General features: G+C 42.0%; 1 protein-coding gene across 2 annotated transcripts in view; it reads right to left on the bottom strand.

The window, feature by feature from the left end:
* LOC121269157 (integrin alpha-8-like) overlaps positions 1 to 19,186 on the bottom strand; it is a 154,136-nt gene that overhangs the window by 24,539 nt on the left and 110,411 nt on the right. The window contains exons 19-24 of one of the 2 annotated variants that reach the window (XM_041173670.1): positions 17,471 to 17,538; positions 15,968 to 16,115; positions 8,431 to 8,523; positions 7,289 to 7,365; positions 4,075 to 4,155; positions 2,447 to 2,552 (exon numbers count right to left, since the gene is read on the bottom strand). In XM_041173670.1, the coding sequence (XP_041029604.1) occupies positions 2,447 to 2,552; positions 4,075 to 4,155; positions 7,289 to 7,365; positions 8,431 to 8,523; positions 15,968 to 16,115; positions 17,471 to 17,538 (573 nt within the window). The remainder of the gene's footprint in view (positions 1 to 2,446; positions 2,553 to 4,074; positions 4,156 to 7,288; positions 7,366 to 8,430; positions 8,524 to 15,967; positions 16,116 to 17,470; positions 17,539 to 19,186) is intronic. The other variant, XM_041173671.1, reaches the window with a different exon arrangement.

The raw sequence follows: 19,186 nt of genomic DNA, 5'->3' as shown, positions 1-19,186 counted from the left end.
TCCCTGAAACAACTGACCCACATCAGGAGGAGAGATCAGTTACATAAATGTAGTGTCACACTGGGAGCTAGAAGCGATATTATTGCCATCATGCTGATTTGTGAATAAATGCATCTTGCAGAGTGGTACTTAACCATAGAATTAGGTTTACATAGAATATAGAGCACAGAAACAGGCCATTTGACCTAACTATCAGTGCTGGTGTTTCTAATGCACACGAGTCTCATCCTATTTTATCAACCCACCTTAGCCTCTTAGGGTATTGTTTCTCTCGTGTAACTGTCTAGTTTAATTTTGAAAGTATTATACTATTCACCTCAATTGCTTTCTGTGGTAGTGAGGTCCACATTCTAACAACTCTCTGAGTAAAATGGGATTTATTAGTAACCAATGATTCCTACCCTGCTGGAAATTCCTCCAATATCTCACCTAGTCAACCTTTCCTTACTTATATGTGAATGTTAGAAGCTAGATAGTCAGAAGCTTTTCCCAAGGTGGAAGAGTCCATTACTAGGGGGCATAGATTTAAGGTGAGAGGAGAAAACTGTAGAGGAGATGTGCGGGGCAAGTTTTTTACGCAGAGGGTAGTGAGTGTCTGGAATTCGCTGCCAGAGGAAGTGGTGGAAGCAGATACGATAGTGGTGTTTAAGAGGCAGCTTGACAAATACATGAATAGGATGGGAATAGAGGGACACAGACTCCGGAAGTGCAAAATGTTTTAGTTGACGGGCAACATGATCGGCGCAGGCTTGGAGGGTGAAAGGGCCTGTTCCTGTGCTTTACTTTTCTTTGTTCTTTACCTTTGTTACCAGGCTACTCAAGCACAATGGGCACCAGAGCCATACTCAACACTGTCCTCACTTGACATCAACACTGAGAGATACCTTGACTCATTTTCCCCACCTAATCTGGGTTGCTTAGGCTCAGTATTGCAAACCTATTGGCACCTTGGCTGAACTAGCTCACTGGGCGCAGGATAGGGATCAAACCTGATGACTTCTGGTTACTAATAAATCCAATAGAGATATATGGAGAAATTTCTTTCCTCAAAGAGTGGTTAGAACATGGAACTCACTACCACAGGAAATAGTTGAAGTGAATAGTGTAATGCTTTCAAAAGGAAACTAGATGGTTACATGAGAGAAAAAGATGCTGAGATTACATAGTTGGAATAGGATGAGATTTGTGTGGATTAAAAACACCAGCACTGACTGGTTGGGCCAAATAGCCTGTTTTGTGCTCCATGTTCTATGTAAACATATTTCTATGGTTAAGGGTCATTCTGAAAGTTGCATTTGTCCACTGAGCATCATGGTAGCAATAATATTGCAACTAGGTCCCAATGTGACATCAAATTTACATACAGATAATTGATGCTTCCTCCCTGCCTCCTACCACCAACCCACCCTCCCCCCTCACCATGATTTGGAGCATTCTCAACCAGTGTACAAGGGCAGTGTCAGGAAGATATAATATTGTTATTGGAATTTATTGTAAAATAGTGGTATCTGTATCTATGTATATGTGTATGAGACTTAATTGGATTAAAAGCAGTTGGTCTGGAGGCTTTGATGTAACAAAAGATAAATTAAGTTTGAAATGTTAATTAGGTAAACATGAGGTAAGTTTAGAATGTAAGGTATAAAAGGACATTTACATATTTAAATAAACCAGACTAGACTGTTTTCAAGGGAGAGATGAAATGTGTCACCTATCCAGGTAAAGTTCAGAAACAGTGCATTTATTTTTCCCAAAGATTACTGTTAAAATTGATATTATGGTAAATTTTTATGATCAGGGAGATAAAGTCCAAAGTCATAGTGAAACAATGGGAATTTGTATTCAAAGGGGAAAATATTTATAAAGGATTGAATGTTGTTTGTAAGGTTAGGCATTTTAAGCTCTAAAAAGTGTGACATGCCTTCAGCATCTGTGCCTCAAGCCGCTGTCCACAATGAACTGAAGTTAAGAAGGCTTACTTTGAATTGGATTGTTCAGGATATCATGTTTCTTTGCCTGGGTTTTTAAAAGAATTCTATGTGTCTTACTGTTGCCTTAACAAAGGTACACCTGGAACTCAGATTAATTAGGGGATTTAGAAGTTATAGTAGTAATTTGCAGACATATGTACGTGCTTAAAATCATTTCTCTTATTAATAAATGTTTAACTTAATTTTGTAAAAACCTATCAGGCTTGTTGGTCTTATTATTAATGAATTCAAAGCCCGCATCTCGAAACATACAAATTGCAAAAATAGTTGTGGCAGTTGTCTCAAGCTTCCCTCTGGGATTTGAGCTCAGCATTTACCATCAGCTGTGCCATAACAGGCAGCTTGTCCAACACAGATGGCATGATGCCTGCGAAAATGGCAGTCAACTGCAACTCACATTCACCTGATGGCCACCAAAATGCAGTACCTCAAAGTCTATCAGGTGCTGTACCTACCTCATAGGTGTGCTGCACTGTCGGCAGAGACTCATTCTTCACCACTAAATCAGCTGGTGACTCTAGATCAAAATACGGGAGGACAATTTTCTCAGGTTCCAAAGCCCTGATAGTAGAAGAGAACAGGTTATGAAGAACCTTCCAAATTTCTCTTATTTTTAATCATTTTCTTCCTTTGTTCAGTCTTCCCATAATACCTGGATCCTGCATTCCCTGGATCAGGCCTGGCTCAGATTCAATGCTCAATGTTGACTGGAAGGGAATTGTCTAATGTGGGGCTATTGGAAAGATGTTCCTTATTTCTCTGTACAATACAGTATAGATTGACACCTAGAGTACTGAGCATTACATAACATGTTTAGTAACAAAGATTGCATTTAAATGAATAGAAGGAAAGTCAGGCCAGCTTCATAAGGCAACATTGTTTGCTTGATTTTCCTTTCTGTGGTACATCTAGGTTATATTCAATGTCCAAGCAGTAAAGACTAATATCAATCCTTATATGCTTATTTGTGTCTGAGATGTCCAGAGCCATTCTCCAATCACGCGGCCTAGGTCAGCAGTAGCTGTCGCTCCAGACTGAACTGAAATATAATTATCAATGGAGTAATGATTCCTGAAGGGTTTTCTCCAGGAAAACAGTATTCCAGAATCTGTGAAGAGCCCCAAAGAACCAAGTTCTATTTACATCAGTGAAATTGAATGCTGAGGGCTGATGAGGAGACATTACATTTTACCTACAAGTTATCCTCCAAGCCACACACTATCCTGACTTGGATGTACATCACCGTGCCTGGATCTTCCATCCCTAATTTCCCTTGTTCAGAGGGCATTTAAGAGTCAACCACATTGCTTTGGGTCTGGAGTCACATGTAGGCCAGACTAGATAAGGACAGCAGACTAAAGGACATTAGTGAACCAGATTTTAACTCCTGATTTTTATTGAATTCAAATTCCACCACCTGCTGTGGTGTGAGTTGAACCTGGGTCCCCAGGGCATTACCCTGGGTTTCTAGAATACTCATCCAGTGACTTGTCCAATATGTCACCACCTCCCCAAGAGACTTCCTACCTACAGCACTGTGGGAGCACTTTCATCAGACAAGCTGCAGTGGTTGATGAAGAAGATCCAAACTTCCTTAAGGGCAACTATAGAGGGGCAATTGCCGGCCTTGCCACCAACGCCCACATTACAAGAATGAATTCAAAATACTGATCACTATTCCATCCTGTTCTGACAAAGCGAGGCTCATATGCTCCCTCTCATAATTACAGCTGCATCTTCTTGCGTGGGAAGGGTGGGGGTAGGTCCTTTGTTTGATGCTGACACCCACTTTATAATCGGCTGACAGGGAACACATTCCCAACAAGCTGTGCAGACAATTATTTCTTTTAACTCCACAATCTGAGAAAGGGGAAAAGGGCAGAGACATAAAGGTTAGTTCAGTGACCCTGTGCTTTACTGTGGGTAAGCCATATTTGCTTGGAGTACAAGGCAGGGATAGGGCCCCATCAGAGATAGATATATCCTGCAGTAACATGGGATGACAGGATTAACCCTACAGTTACAGTCCCACACTCTGCTGACAGACAAACAATGTAAAAGAACGAACAAGACTAGTTCCTACCACCTTAGAACAAGCTGTGCCACAACTTGAACGGGAAACTTCAAAAGGACCACCTCACTGTGAGAGTTTTGTGAGTTCTTACTGAAAAAGAAAATTGATATCCGGTTACAAAAGGGTAGGAGTAAGGATCCATAGTTCTATTGAAGTGACTTGTTCCCACCATCTGAATCTTGAAAATAAATCACAGCCTTTTACTTGCATTCTCTCATGAATACGTGAATCAGGGTCAATGACAGATGAAAGTGGAAGTGGAATTGTACTGACGGTATTATGAGGTGATCGTTGAGAAGTTATTTCATTACATGATCCAGGCGATGGCATAGTGCAGTGAGCTGCTGGTGATGATAAGATAGCAATCTCAGTAAGAATGAAGCCAGATAACTGGAGCTCCACAGCCATGAGATTAATCAGGGCATTGGTCTTCTTTAAAATAATATATAAAAGATTGCTATGCAATCTATTATTTTGAGTCTAGTAGTGTTTATTGGGTGGCAGGTGTCAGGGAGAACATCAATGGGAAGCATATTCTGTATCTCAACTCTCCTCACACACTGTTAAACTTTTAATTGTTCTTTTCATTCACTGTACAAACCATTTCATTTATTAATTATATTTCGTTCAATTAGGAAAAATATGGGCCGTATCACAGATTTACATGTTCGGGAGCCATGCTAATCTCCTCAATCGGGCCTGTCCTTCTCAGGATTCTTAAGTAGTGGCCAGCAGAAAGATAAGTGTTTCCATAAGATTAAGAAAATATACATTTCATTGGAGGCAGCAGAACGAGAAATGATGGTCACTGCCTTTCCCCCACCTCCACTCTCTCCCACCATTGCCAACACCAACCCCCTCTCCTGAGATGCATCTTTCTGCCACTGTGGGTGAGGCAAATGACATGACATTTGCCATCCTCATTGTGCGAGTTGCCATTGGAGGGCAGAAAGGTTGTGAGAGCTCATACAAAAAAAATGTTAATGAGGCCCAATGCCCATTTTCCCATCTCAGTATTCTAAACATGGCCTGAACAACACCTTCCATAGGGAAAGGGTTGTATTCCTCTGATCGTACTTAATTGTCCTAGGGATATACCCTAATTCCTAATTTACTTTCATAGGCGCCTGGCAACAGCAGCCATGGGCCGTCAAAGATTCACGCACTATAATACGCAGTATCTTCTCCTTCTTAGCAATTTTGAGCATATAACACTGCTTGGTACACATTTCCTTGCTGTTGCCTCCTATTGAAATGCATTACACTACACTTGCCTGTTTGAAGGATGTCTGCCAGGTAAGGATTTATTTTCCCCATCACATTTACATCGGCCCACAACCTTTTTCCCTCGTCCAAAACATTGATAAAGATGATCAGGTACAATAGCCCCAGAACTGATCTTGTGCAACTCCTCTTGTGAAAGGCCCCAATCTGCTTTTTGCAATGCAACCAATTTCTTCACCAACCCCAAAATCTTCCCACCAATTACACAGGACAGATTTCTTTATGAGGAATCTTGTCAACAGCTTTCTCGAAATTAGGATATTCAATGCCAACCAATTTCCAGCATCCAGCAATTTGATAACATCTTCAAGAATATTCAGTTTAGTTGGTGCTTCACCTTGGGCACTGTCCCCTACCTTTTAAACTTGTCATTAATCCGCAAGTAAACGTTCTCAGCACCTTTGTCCTGTCTAAGTATTGTTCCATCTCTAAGCCCCCTTTCCTTTCAAAAATCCTGAATTTATTTTCACCTCTCAAATCAGTGCCTATCTCTTCCCAGTTTGAATCACTCCAATGAGTGGTGCTTTATCCCACTGCAACGTCTCTTCAGCCTACAACATAATTGACCGCACCTCTTTTAATGTTTCTTCTCCATGTTCTAGCTCAGTGGGACTGGCCTCCCTTGGTTTCATTCTTACCTATTCAAGCATTATCATTTCATCCTCTTCTATATGCTACAACTCTGTGGAATCATCTGAAGCTATGGCGTTTATTCTCTCTATATATAAATTGGTCCAGATTTTGCAGTAGTAAGGACAGCGAAACTGTCAGGGTTCACCATCACTATTTCACTGAAACTGACAGAAACTTCTGTTACGTACTCATGTGCAGTTAAATGAAGAAATGCAGAAGTTGTTGCCAGTGATTCTATGCTTCCCCATGCGGGTCCTGTTGAAGTTCACCCAGTCTGCAATCAATTAGAAATCACTGAACTGATGAAAACTTTCCCTTTTACCCTGTTAGTCTTGCTGTAAAAACCTTTGAAAAAAGTTATAGCTTGTTGAATACTGGGTTTTAATGGTGTAGTTTTGTAAGTACTACCACAGCCTCACTGTCCCTGAAAATCAAATTTTATATTTGTGAAATATCAAATTTCCCTGTTGTGAGAAAAAAGTATTGATTTTTAAAGCAATTTTTATACTTAAAGAATTTGTTTGTGATATTTCAGCTTCTACTTTAATTATGTGTATGCTTAATTATTTATGTTACTCCCTGTAAAATGCTAATTAGAAGTGAAAAATGTCGTGTCTTTTACCTCCCGCTTGCTGTCTGTGAGAATACTGCTGCTTACCCTGCTTGATGACATGACCGTTTCTGGACACCTGGAAATCCTCTAGACTTGGCATCAGGTTCAAACTGACATCAGGAGAGGAGAAATCCATGCCACAGAGAACGCTCGATCTTTGCAAGCACCTTTGAGGTCAGTGGCGTGCTTAGTCAATTCGCTGATCGCAGACTCCAAGCCCTTACATGTTATTGTAATCAATGAGGTGGCTTCGCTAAAGCTGGAGTTTGCTCATTAATCTTTTCAGGGGGCAGACCAGATTGCATGGATGTACTGTCAATCTAAGAAGATGTAACCTCATGTGGTCCTTCTCCTGCATCGCTGCAAATGCTGGGAAATCTTGCAGGGGAAATTTTTGACCTGTGCCATATCTCAGCAACCTTTTCTGCAGATTCTCACTGTTCCATCACAAGCAGAAAAGAAACCATAACCCCTTCCTGTTAAGAGTTGTTGCCTGGCTGGTTGTCCCACCCCCTTGCCCTGGCTTAAGCTCCCCCTACACATATTTTTCTTGCCCGGATAGCATATTTATAGAAGTTGGCCAGCACAGGCTCAGTTTTGCTGCCTTTATGAAAACAAGGGCTTATAGGCTTCATGGCCTTTGATCAGATTTGCATGTTTTAGTCCTTTCATTGCTGCCCCTGTCTTGTTTACCTTTTAATCTGCATGCTGAATGTGACACACTCCACCTGCTCCAAGCTGTGCACCGTGAAATGGAGCCCTGCAGACAACTAAAGAGCAACAAAAGAGATGGGGCGTCTTTATTGTCATCGCAGCTGTTTCAGTAAAGAGGCCAGCTGTTTAGCATAGAAATAAAGCCAAGCAGCAATTAATAATCAACACACAGTGAAGCAAATAATCCAGGTTTTGATTAATATTTTAAGTAACAACACTGAGTTTTATTTTACAGTCAGCCTCCCAATGCGGCCCTGAGGTTCTATCATACGACATGTCATGACAACCCGAAGCTCTGGTTCAGCACAGGCTGGTTAACTGTAAAGTCACTCAATCTCCAGGGACATGCGGGGTTCATGTTTAAAATGTCCAAATGTAAAAAGGGACATAATGCTAAATCATCGTCCATGAAGCATTCACACACTAAAATAAACTAAACTTCAGCAGTTGCATTTAAACGGTTGACGTGTATTTTACCAAGCCTCAATAAAAGGGGAGTGGGATTCACCAGCTGGATGATTCAGTGGATAAATACACCATCTCATGAGCCATACAGTTCAGGAAGGTTTGGGTTCCAACGTTGGGCTCTGCTGAGATAGTGTACTGCAGCCTGGCTGAAGGTTAGAGAATTACAATCATTCCTGTACTAGTCAGGAGATGCAAAGAGCAAAAATCAACTAGGATTTTATTTCATTTATTCTTGAAGTTGGATGGCACTGACACTTATTGCCCAAACATAGTTGCCCTTGAGAAGGTGGTGCTGGGCTGTCTTCTTGCACTGCTGTAGTCCGATTGGTATTTAGTGAGTCCTCCTGGAAAATACATGTGGGATATCAGACTCAACAGGGATGCACCCTCCATACCCCAAGACATAGTCACTGGCTGACATGGTGGGGGGAGGTGGGGTTGGTGGGGAGGTGGAAATCAGTGCCATGGAACCAGTGCCCAGCAACAGCAAGAGAAAAAAATTAGGGAAAATATTGGGATAAATTAATTATCTATATACTATGGTACATCTAGTGTTACGCATCTTCCTCTGGATTCATCTATCACTTTGAGCAGCGCTGCATTAAATTGGAATCTGTAAATAGAATCACAGTTAGATATTCTGTAGGCCTTACCTTCACGCCATGTTTCATGGGGTTACCGAGATCACAGACCACTATTTGAGTGCCATTCTCCACTTTTGGGTTACAGCTCAGCTTAGTGAGGTCCTTAAAGAAAGAAATACACAAATTATGTATTATGAAGAAAACGAGGAGTTAGTAAAATAAGCTGGCACGCTGCAAATGAACCCACCAGTATCTTGACAAAGGTGTAAAGGCCATAAGTTGTTTTATATAGGAATTGTGCAGCCAAAAATTTCAAGCTGCAGAGATCATTCTTCGCAAATAGATATCAAAAGTTGCCACACCTTCACTGTCCAGTGTTAATCCATACTTCAGGGTCATTGGCTGAGTGTGATACTGAGGTTCCCCTTATTGCAGGGATCAGTAACTCCTCCCAGCAACTGCCCAATAATCTCATCAGCACTCAATTTTTAATTAACAATGTTTACAAATTGTGCCAAAACACAAAGGTTTTTCACCCTGCTTCTTGTGAATGTGCCAACCCATGTAATAGTTTATAGAAGTGAAGGCTCCAGGCACTCTTCAGTAGCTCAGCTATTCTCTATGTGTGAATGTTGTTGAGTGTTGGTCATTGAACTATGGAGGGCATCACCCATTACTCCAAACACACATTTCCAGCTGGAGTTGATGGATAGTGTTTGGCAGCAGGAAATGTGGCTGAGTTCTCCCCCTTCCCCTCTAGCCTAAGAATGGGGAGGTCGGCAATAGCATCATCCCACTGCCCCCTGGCTGAGAACAGAGTATGGATCAAATGTAGGATCTTGCATCATCCTGTCCCACAGTGAGGAACTGGAACTGACTTTCCACAGCCTCAAATGATGATGCCACACGTAAAGAGGTCACTGTAACTAATGCAATATTGTCCAAATCAGGTGGTGTTTTGTATCAAAGCACCTGGACCATTTCCAGGTGGATTCAAACTAACTCAATAATAATGAGAGATCTTTCAAATTGTTCGCAGTTGGAGCCAAGTAATGTGTAATAATAAGAAGTTAGACAAACAAGCAGCAAAGGACCTTTGTAAAAAATTAGTGGAGCATCCTGAAGACAACACTACCTGAAGCCAGGCCAGTGGATGACTCAACTTCTGCTTAACTTGACAAATCAGTCACCCACACCTACTATCCAAGAACTGCAAAGCAGCAGCAGCTTCTGAGCTGGAGATGCACCAAGAGTACCACCCAACTTTCACATAATAAGATCTTTAGACTACTCTGTGAGAGGAAGGTGATTTCACCACGGGGGCTGCTCGCTTCCAAGGACTCGTATCTTTTGGAAGACTGTCAGCAAGAAGACCAACTGAACAAAATCATTCAGGGTTTGGCTGTTGCATTTGTTCTCTGCTACTTTGATGCAACTTGAACAGGAATGGTTTGATGGCATGTGTAGTATATATGTCTAGTAAATGTGTAGTACATTGCAAGATCTGAGCATTTTGTTACATTGCCCTCTCTACTGCTTTCTCTATTAGAAAGTGTAAATAAAGTTAATTTATTAATGGCTGCCTGCAATTGACCATTTATTAGCCTTAGTGCAATACATGAGAGAAAGCTGGTAACAAAAATGGGATGGATTTCTTTCTTACATTTCTTTTGAGAAATTAAGGACTGAAGAATATTGTGACACATTTTTGGAACTTCTAAGGTCAATTTTGAGGAAGTTTGGGCATTTTGAAAGATTTCTCTGTGTGTGCACATCATTTTCAGGTACACAGTGAGGCAACATGATGCAATATTGTAAAAATGGTACTGCAGGCATATGTAGGGACAATGGGGAAATTCAACCCAAACAAAGAGGGCAGGTAATTATGAATGAAGGTTACACATTTGGCTGTAAGAAAATAAAATAAGAGATGAGGATAAAGTAAATGTTTTTGTCACCAGGATGGGGCTAAATGCTTTTGAGGTGGTGTCTAACCAATGTTGCCTATGAGTACCCAGTACTATGGACTAAGCTGAAATTAATGACTTTCTGGAATCATATTGTGGCAAACCAAGAATGAAATTGCATTGAGAGTTATGTTCCATCAAAGGAAGCATTTGACAAGTGAGCCTGTTCCAAATTACGTTCTCGAATTGAAGAAACTCTCTCATCACTGTGGGTATGGCATGAACTTAGAAATTGACCTTAGAGACACATTCATAGCAGGCTGAAAGAACAATAAAACCCAGGCCAGGCTTTTGAGTAAAGGCAATAAGCTGATGTGGAAGGAGGCCTGTGATGAGGCCACAGCCATGGAAATGCCAGAAAGCAATAGTTGCAAATTCTAAGGGGTTCTTTGCATGAGCTGACAGGGGAGGTGCACTGGAGTTCAGTGAGATCCAGGCCATGGCAGCCAAGTTCACAGATTCAGAATCAAAAAGTTGGATATTACTGTTGCTATGGTAGCCACCAACAATTGAAATGTCCCCATTCCCAGTCAAAGTGCTGTACCCATGGGGAAGTCTGTTACGTCCACTTTGGAGGAATAGAGGAAATAGCAAAGGTCCAAGTCAGAGCCATGCACCAGGTTGTGATAGGTCTAAAGCTTGTTTAAGGAGTTTGAAAATCTTCAAGTGCATATATGATAGATGTGGAATCAGAAGTTGATGTTGTTGAGCAGGTAGATCAAGAGTATGGCATCAAAGCTAAAAAGCACAAATGCTGCTTCATGGTGTCAAGTGTAACATACCTGGGTCACCAAATAGATGGTGAAGATATCCATCCAAATCAGGAGAAGATGGATGGATTTTGAAAGCAAAGAGACCAGACAACAAAGAAGAATTCAGAACATTCAAAGGAATTATTGTGCATTCTAAGTTTATCCTGGACTTATTTAACACATTCGCTCCAGCGTGTCAACTGCTCAGTGATGGAATAGATTGAGAGTGGTCTATGGAGTATCAGTAAGCAGAAGACAAAGTGAAGATGAGCCATGATACATGAGGCATGAAGCTTAGTGAGTTCAGTGCTGGTCAGAAGATCACGATGAAAAATCAGCAAGGTGATAAGAAGTATGTGATTGGAGTTGTTGTAGAGAGGCTAGGTACATTCGCATACCTGGTGAAGATTGTAGAGACTCCATCAGTGTCATATAGACCATTTGCTTGAAAGAGGAAATCTGACAAATGGAGAGCATGAGAAACCTCCTATAGTCCATATTCCTCCTACGGCCCAAAGTTAAAGTCAGAAAGAAAGTGAAAATCAAAAAGAAATGGAAAGTTTGCCAGTATTACAGAATCCACTGGCAGAGAAAAGTTCAGGCCTGACACAGTCAGAGATGTGGAGAGAGCAGAGTCAAGCTAATAGAAATGGAAGAAACACAGACAAAAAGAAAAAGAAGCCAGATAGGTTAAATGAAAATATGTAGGAAGGAAGAAGAAGCAAGCTGTTAGTTTCTTTATTTCTAGTCAACTGATGATATTTTTGTTAAACATATACTGGGGTTAAGGAAAACTTTTTTTTAACTCCACAATTCATTCTGGTAGCATCAATCATATATGCTTTGGTTATGATTACAGTAAAACCAAATATGCAACCCAACTTGTTAAATTATAGATATTGTTGATGTGGGTTCAGTCATATTGTATTCTGGGAAATTATAATAATATACCACTTTACATTTTAATGGTAAGTTGTTTTTAGTGGGGAAGGAGTGTAATATATAGCAAGATCTGAGCAATTTGTTATATTACCCTCTCTGCTGTTGGGGAGGTGTAAATAAAGTTAGTTCAATAATGGCTGCCTGGAATTGAGCATGTGTTCAGTGCAATAGGCAACAGCATGTAGTCAGAACTTGCAGCTTTCCCTTTCTTAAAGGATGATGGAAGGGACCTACAGAAAGTTTGTCTGCTGACCTGCAGCACTTTCAACAGCTTCTATCTCTCTATCTACAGGACTCACATTTAGATTATCCATCACACTCGGAAATGTGTGTGTGCCATACCTGCACCTCATTGCATTAAATATCAAATGTAATTTTCATAAAACTGCAATAACTGCTTGCACGTATATAGTGCCTTTGTCATAGTAAAATGACCCAAGGCACCTCACAGGAGCTTAATCGGAGAAAAAAGTTGGCACTGAGCCAAAGAAGGAGCTATCAGGACAGAGGACCAAGATTTTGAGGAGTATCTTAAAAGAGGAGAGAGAGGAAGGCAAAGAAGTTTAGGGATGGAATTCCAGGCCTCGGGCAAATCACAGGTAAACCAATAGGGAGCTACATTTTTTTGTTCATTCTTGGGATGTGGGTTTCGCTGGCTGGGCCAGCATTTATTGCCCATCCCTAGTTGCCCCTGAGAAGGTGGTGGTGAGCTGCCTTCTTGAACCGCTGCAGTCTATGTGGTGTAGATACACCCACAGTGCTGTTAGGAAGTGAGTTCCAGGATTTTAACCCAGCAACAGTGAAGGAACGGTGATATATTCCCAAGTCAGGATGGTGAGCAACTTGGAGGGGAACTTACAGGTGGTGGTGTTTCCATCTATCAGTTGCCCTTGTCCTTCTAGATGGTAGTGCTTGTGTGTTTGGTAGGTGCTGTAAATTGCTGCAGTGCATCTTGTAGATGGTACACACTGCTGTGTGTCCATGGTGGAGGGAGTGCATGTTTGTGGATGTGGTGCCAATCAAGCGGGCTGCTTTGTCCTGGATGGTGTCAAGCTTCATGCGTGTTGTGGGAGCTGCACTCATCCAGGCAATGTCGGTGTATTCCATCACACTCCTGACTTGTGCCTTGTAGGTGGTGGACAGGCTTTGGGGAGTCAGGAGGTAGGTTACTCGTTGCACGATTCCTAGCCTCTGACCTGCTCTTGTATCCACTGTATTTTTATGGCTAGTCCAGTTCAGTTTCTGGTCAATGGTATCCCCCAGGATGTTGATATTGGGGGATTCAGTGATGGTAATGCCATTGAACATCAAGGGGCAATGGTTGGTTTCTTTTTTATTGAAGATGGTCATTACCTGACACTTGTGTGGCACAAATGTTCCTTGCCACTTGTCAGCCCAAGCCTGGATATTGTCCAGGTCTTGCTGCATTTGGACATGGAATGCTTCAGTATCTGAGGAATCATGAATGGTGCTGAACATTATGCAATCATCAGCAAACATCCCCACTCCTGACCTTATGATGGAAGGAAGGTCATTGATGAAGTAGATGAAAATGGTTGGGTCGAGGACATTACCCTGAGAAACTCCTGCAGTGATGTCCTGGAGCTGAGGTGACTGACCTCCAACAACCACAAACATCTTCCTTTTGTGCTGGGTATGACTCCAACAAGCAGAGAGTTTTCTCCATTTCCCATTGACTCCAGTTTTGCTGGGGCTCCCTGATGCCACACTCAGTCAAATGTGGCCTTGATGTCCAGGACAGTCACTCTCACCTCACCTCGGGAGCTCAGCTCATTTGTCCATGTTTGAACCAAGGCTGTGATGAGGTCAGGAGCTGAGTGGCCCTGGCAGAACTCAAACTGGGCGTCAGTGAGCAGGTTATTGCTAAGCAAGTGCCACTTGATAGCACTGTTGATGACCCCTTCCATTACTTTACTGATGATGGGGTGGTAATTGGCTGGGTTGGATTTGTCCTGCTTTTGATGTACAGGATATATCTGGGCAATTTTAGATGCCAGTGTTGTAGCTGTACTGGAACAACTTGGCTAGGGGCACAGCAAGTTCTGGAGCACAAGCTTTCAATACTATTGCTGGAATATTGTCAGGGCCCATAGCCTTTGCAGTATCCAATACCTTCAGCCATTCCTTGATATCACATGGAGTGAATCAAATTGGCTGAAGACTGGCATCTGTGATGCTGGGGGCCTCGGGACGAGGCTGAGATGGATCATCCACTCAGCACTTCTGGCTGAAGATTGTAGCAAATACTTCAGCCTTATCCTTTGCACTCATGTGCTGGGCTCCTTCATCATTGTGGAGGGGGATATTTGTGGAGCCTCCTCCTCCAGTGAGTTGTTTAATTGTCCACCACCAGTCATGACTGGATGTGGCAGGACTGCAGAGCTTAGATCTGATCCATTGGTTGTAAGATTGCTTAGCTCTGTCTATCACTTGCTGCTTATGCTGTTTGGCATGCAAGAAGTCCTATGTTATAGCTTCGCCAGGTTGACACCTTATTTTTAGGTAGGCCTGGTGCTGCTCCTGGCATGCCCTCCTGCACTCTTCATTGAACCAGGGTTGACCCCCTGTCTTGATAGTAATGGTAGAGTGGGGGATATGCCAGGCCATGAGGTTACAGATTGCGTTTGAGTACAATTCTGCTGCTGCTGATGTCCCACAGCACCTCATGAGTGCCCAGTCTTGAGTTGCTACATCTGTTCAAAATCTTTCCCATATTTAGCTTGGTGGTAGTGCCACACAACACGATGAAGGGTATCCTCAATGTGAAGATGGGACTTCGTCTCCACTATGACTGTGCAGTGGTCACTCCTACCGATGCTGTCATGGACAGATGTATCTGCGTCAGGCAGGTTGGTAAGGATGAGATCAAGTATGTTTTTCCCTCTTGTTGGTTCCCTCACCCCCTGCTGCAGATATGTAATTTAGGCCTTGGCCAGCTCGGTCAGTGGTGGTGCTACCTAGCCACTCTTGGAGATGGACATTGAAGTCTGCCACCCAGAATGCATTCTGTGCCCTTGCCACCCTCAATGCTTCCTCCAAGTGGTGTTCAACATGGAGAAGCACTGATTCATCAGTTGAGGGGGGAGGGGGGGAGGTGGGGGGGAGGCAATACATGGTAATCAGCAGGAGGTTTCCTTGCCCATGTTTGACCTGATGCCATGAGACTTCATGGGGGTCCAGAGTCAATGTTGACGACTCCCAGGGCAACCCCTTCCCAACTGCATACCACTGTGCCGCCACCTCTGCTGGGCCTTTCCTGCTGGTGGGACAGGGCATTACTTTGGGTCTGGAGTCATGTGTAGGCCAGACCAGGTGAGGACGACAGATTTCCTTCCCAAAGGACATCAGTAAATTAGATGGGTTTTTTACAACAATCAACAATGGTTTCATGGTCATCATCATACTTTTAATTCCAGACTTTTAAAAAAATTGAATTCAAATTCCACCATCTGCTGTGGTGGGATTCAAACCCAGGTCCCCAGAGCATTCCCCTGGCTCTCTGGATTACTAGTCCAGCGACAATACCATCATGCCATCGTCTCCCCACTGAAGCTGATGAACAAAGCATCCTAAAATATATTTTAAAAAGCAAGGAGAATGTAATTAGCCTCTAATTTATTTCAAGGTACACTTATTAGCAGCTCCGAAACTTTGTGACCTTAAAAGAACAGCTAAATTAACACAAATTGACCTTAAAAGTAGAAGAATATGTTACGTGTTAAGTGTTCTCCCTTTAAACCAATGCAATCTTCAAAGTACTTTGAGCAAAGCCAATGGGAATGTACCAGTGAACAGCAAAGTATGACATTTGATGACCATCCCATAAGATCAACCCTGCAAGTGTATAATGTAGTTAAGCTCACTAAAAGGTTAGTGAATGGAGTCCTGTACAACATATACATAAAGCAATGGCACTGGTCATACCTTATTATCCCGCACAATATTAATGAAGTCCACTTGTGGAGGGATGGAGATGTGGAGTTCTGTCTCATAGGCTCCTTCTCCATGATTGGCTGCATGGGTAACCACAGTAAGTGGATTTAAGTCACCAGCCATCAGAAGCTTCTTATCACTGTGGAATGATTGAGAGAAACTCAGTCATAAATGGCTCTTTGGTTTCCTCATCCATCAGAAACATGGAGATCCTGAGTGAGGTGAGGATTCTTTATTTCCTCTCATTCTCCCTCTGCCCCTTCTGAGAATTTTTCTGGGACTGATGCCTTGACCAAGTGGTCATTTGCCAAACCTGGACCAAAACAGTGATTGTCAGCAAGCTATCTGACTCTGGAATCTCAATCCTGTCCACTCACACCTCCTCTCCAACAGGAGTCACTGGATAGCGAATCAGAAACAGGAGCACCTGGTGGATTTCTCAGCTCCTGAATCCAGGTATTGATCTGGTCATTGACAGTGTCGCCAGTGCCAACCAGGCTGAGATCAGTTAACTTAGCATAGGCTAAATTGAAGTCATTTGGAATTGCTTTGCACCGTGTGGTGCATTCGGTGATTGTGAAGTCTTAGCTGTGGCATTGGAGTGGGCGCTAAGTGGAAACGTGGCATTTCTGACAAGCAGGGAGGCGAAACCTCTGAATGCCTGAATCCAGGGCACCACTAGAGGCCAAAGATCAGGTCACAGAACGCTGTGTCCAGTATAGGCTGGGCTGTGACTCCGGAATACACATAAAGTGGGAGAAAATAAAATCAAAGGAGCACTGGTTCTCTGAAAAAATATTTGGAAACCTTTTTCTTAGGAGAAAAGCCAGAATGGATATTTTCATCATTGTGTAACAACAATGACTTGCACTTATATAGCACCTTTACCATAGCAAGGTGCTTCACAGGAGTGTCATTAATCCAAATTTGACACCAAGTTGCACAAGAGATATTAGGACTGGAGACCAAAGAGTTGGTCAAAGAGGTAGGTTTTCAGGACTGTGATAAAGGAGGAAGGGAAGGTAGGGAGGTGGAGAGAGTTAGGTTGGAAATTCCAGCGTGTAGGACCTACTCAGTTGAAGGTACAGTTGCCAATGGCGGTGCAAAAAAAATCATCACAATCTGATTGTGTGTTTCAACACAATTTACATTCAAAGCCACTATGTTTGTAAGTAAGCAGGTAACACGTCTTCAGATACATGTTTTCATGAAGGTTATGCCCTTTTAAAAATAGAAATGATCGGAGACCACAAAGAAATTAGGAATGCATTTGGCTCATTTTATAATTAAAATATCTCCATATGATCCTTACTCTATGCTGCAAATCTCAAACACGTTCATAAAAGTTTGATCAAAGGACCTTAGAGAAGTGATGTATTCCTGGTCAGTAATTATTTATGCCTTTCAGCAGGGGATTGTTTTTGAATATTTGCAGGGGGAGCAGCCATTGGAGCACAGCACAGAATGAGAAGCAAAAGACAGAAACAGACTTACGCTGTCACAGTCAGGTTGAGATCTGGGATACACACTTCATCTTTTCCACAGTCTAGAAGAATACGAGTCTGCAGCAGAGAGAACAAGATACCCGGTCACTTTTCAAATTTCTTATCCAAATTTCCACTCTTTATGATTAGAGCTGTGTGGCGACTGGAGGAAAAAGACAGAGTGGGACAGGAAGCTTGGCGCGTCAGTGAATAAGCTCCATGCAAAGAATAGTGACATAAAAAAATTAAAGGTTTTTTTAAATCAGAATTAATGAAGCATTTGTAACAGGATAGATAAACTAGTGGCACAAATAGAGATAAATGGATTAGATATTATTGCTCTTACAAGTTGACCAAGGCTGGGAAATAAATATACCATGGTACACAACATTTCAAAAAGACAGGCAGAATAGAAAAAGAGAAGGGCTAGCCCTGCTAGTAAAAAGATGACATAAGGACAGTAGTAAGAAAAGGATCTTGGATCAGGAGACCTGGAAATAGAATCCATTTGGGTGGAGATTAGGAAGAACAAGGATCAGAAAATGCGAGTGGCAGTAGTTTATAGGCCCCCTAACAGTAGTTATACAACTGGACGAAGCATTAAACAAGAAATAATTGCAGCTTGTAACAAAGGCATTGTGATAATCACGAGAGACTTTAATCTACATAAGGCTGGACAAATCAAATGAGCAAAGATAGCCCAGGAGATGAATTTACAGAATGCTTTTCATGGCAACTTCTAGAACAACACATTGTGGAACCAACTATGGGCAAAGCTATTTTAGATCTAGTATTGTGCAATGAGGCAGGGTTAATTAGTAATCTCATAGTAAAAGATTCCCTGGAAAAAAGTGATCATAATACAATTTAATTCCATATTAAGTTTGAGAGCAACGTGTTTGAGTCCAAAACAAGAATCTTAAATTTAAACAAAGCTAATTACAGAGGTGTCAGGGGAGAAGCAGCTAAGCATGCTTGCGCAAATAAAGGTATGGAGTGAAATAAACAATGGGGAAAACTTAAGCAATTATTCAAAATATTCAAATAAAATGCAAAACAAAAACTCAGCAAGAAAGATCCATCATGGCTTACCAGGAAAGTTAGGGATGATATTGTATTAAAGAGCCTTGTGATATTGAGGATAAGCCTCAGGATTGGGAGAGCTTTAGAAACCAGCAAAGGGTGAGCAAAATTGTTGATAAAAAGGGAAAAGTAAAATATATGAGGATAAACTAACCAGGAATATAAAAGCAGGTTGTAAGAGCTTTTATAACTATACAAAAGGAAGTAAAGTAGCTGAAGTAAATGTTGGTCCCTTGGAGGCAGAGACAGGATAATTCACCAAGAGGAATGAGGAAATGGCAGAGACATCGAACAAATATTTTGTGTCTGTCTTCATAGTCAACGACACAAAACACAAACCAGAAATAGAGAGGAAAAATACTAGAGGATCTTGAGGGACTAAAAACTGATAATTCCCCAGAACCTGAAGGCCAACATCGTAGGGCTCTGAAAGGGATAGTTGCGAGTTAGTGGATTAACTGGTTATCATTTTCTTAAACAGAATTACCTGGAAAAACTCAGCAGATCTGGCAGCATTGGCGGAGAAGAAAAGAGTTGACGTTTCGAGTCCTCATGACTCTTCGACAGAACTTGAGTTCGAGTCCAAGAAAGAGTTGAAATATAAGCTGGTTTAAGGTGTGTGTGGGGTGGGGGGGGGGGGGGG

This window comes from Carcharodon carcharias, chromosome 23 (assembly GCF_017639515.1).
Source record: "Carcharodon carcharias isolate sCarCar2 chromosome 23, sCarCar2.pri, whole genome shotgun sequence".
NCBI classification, from domain to species: Eukaryota; Metazoa; Chordata; class Chondrichthyes; order Lamniformes; family Lamnidae; genus Carcharodon; species Carcharodon carcharias.
Note: the sequence above shows the minus strand (reverse complement) of the source record. Positions and strands in the feature narration are given on the sequence as shown.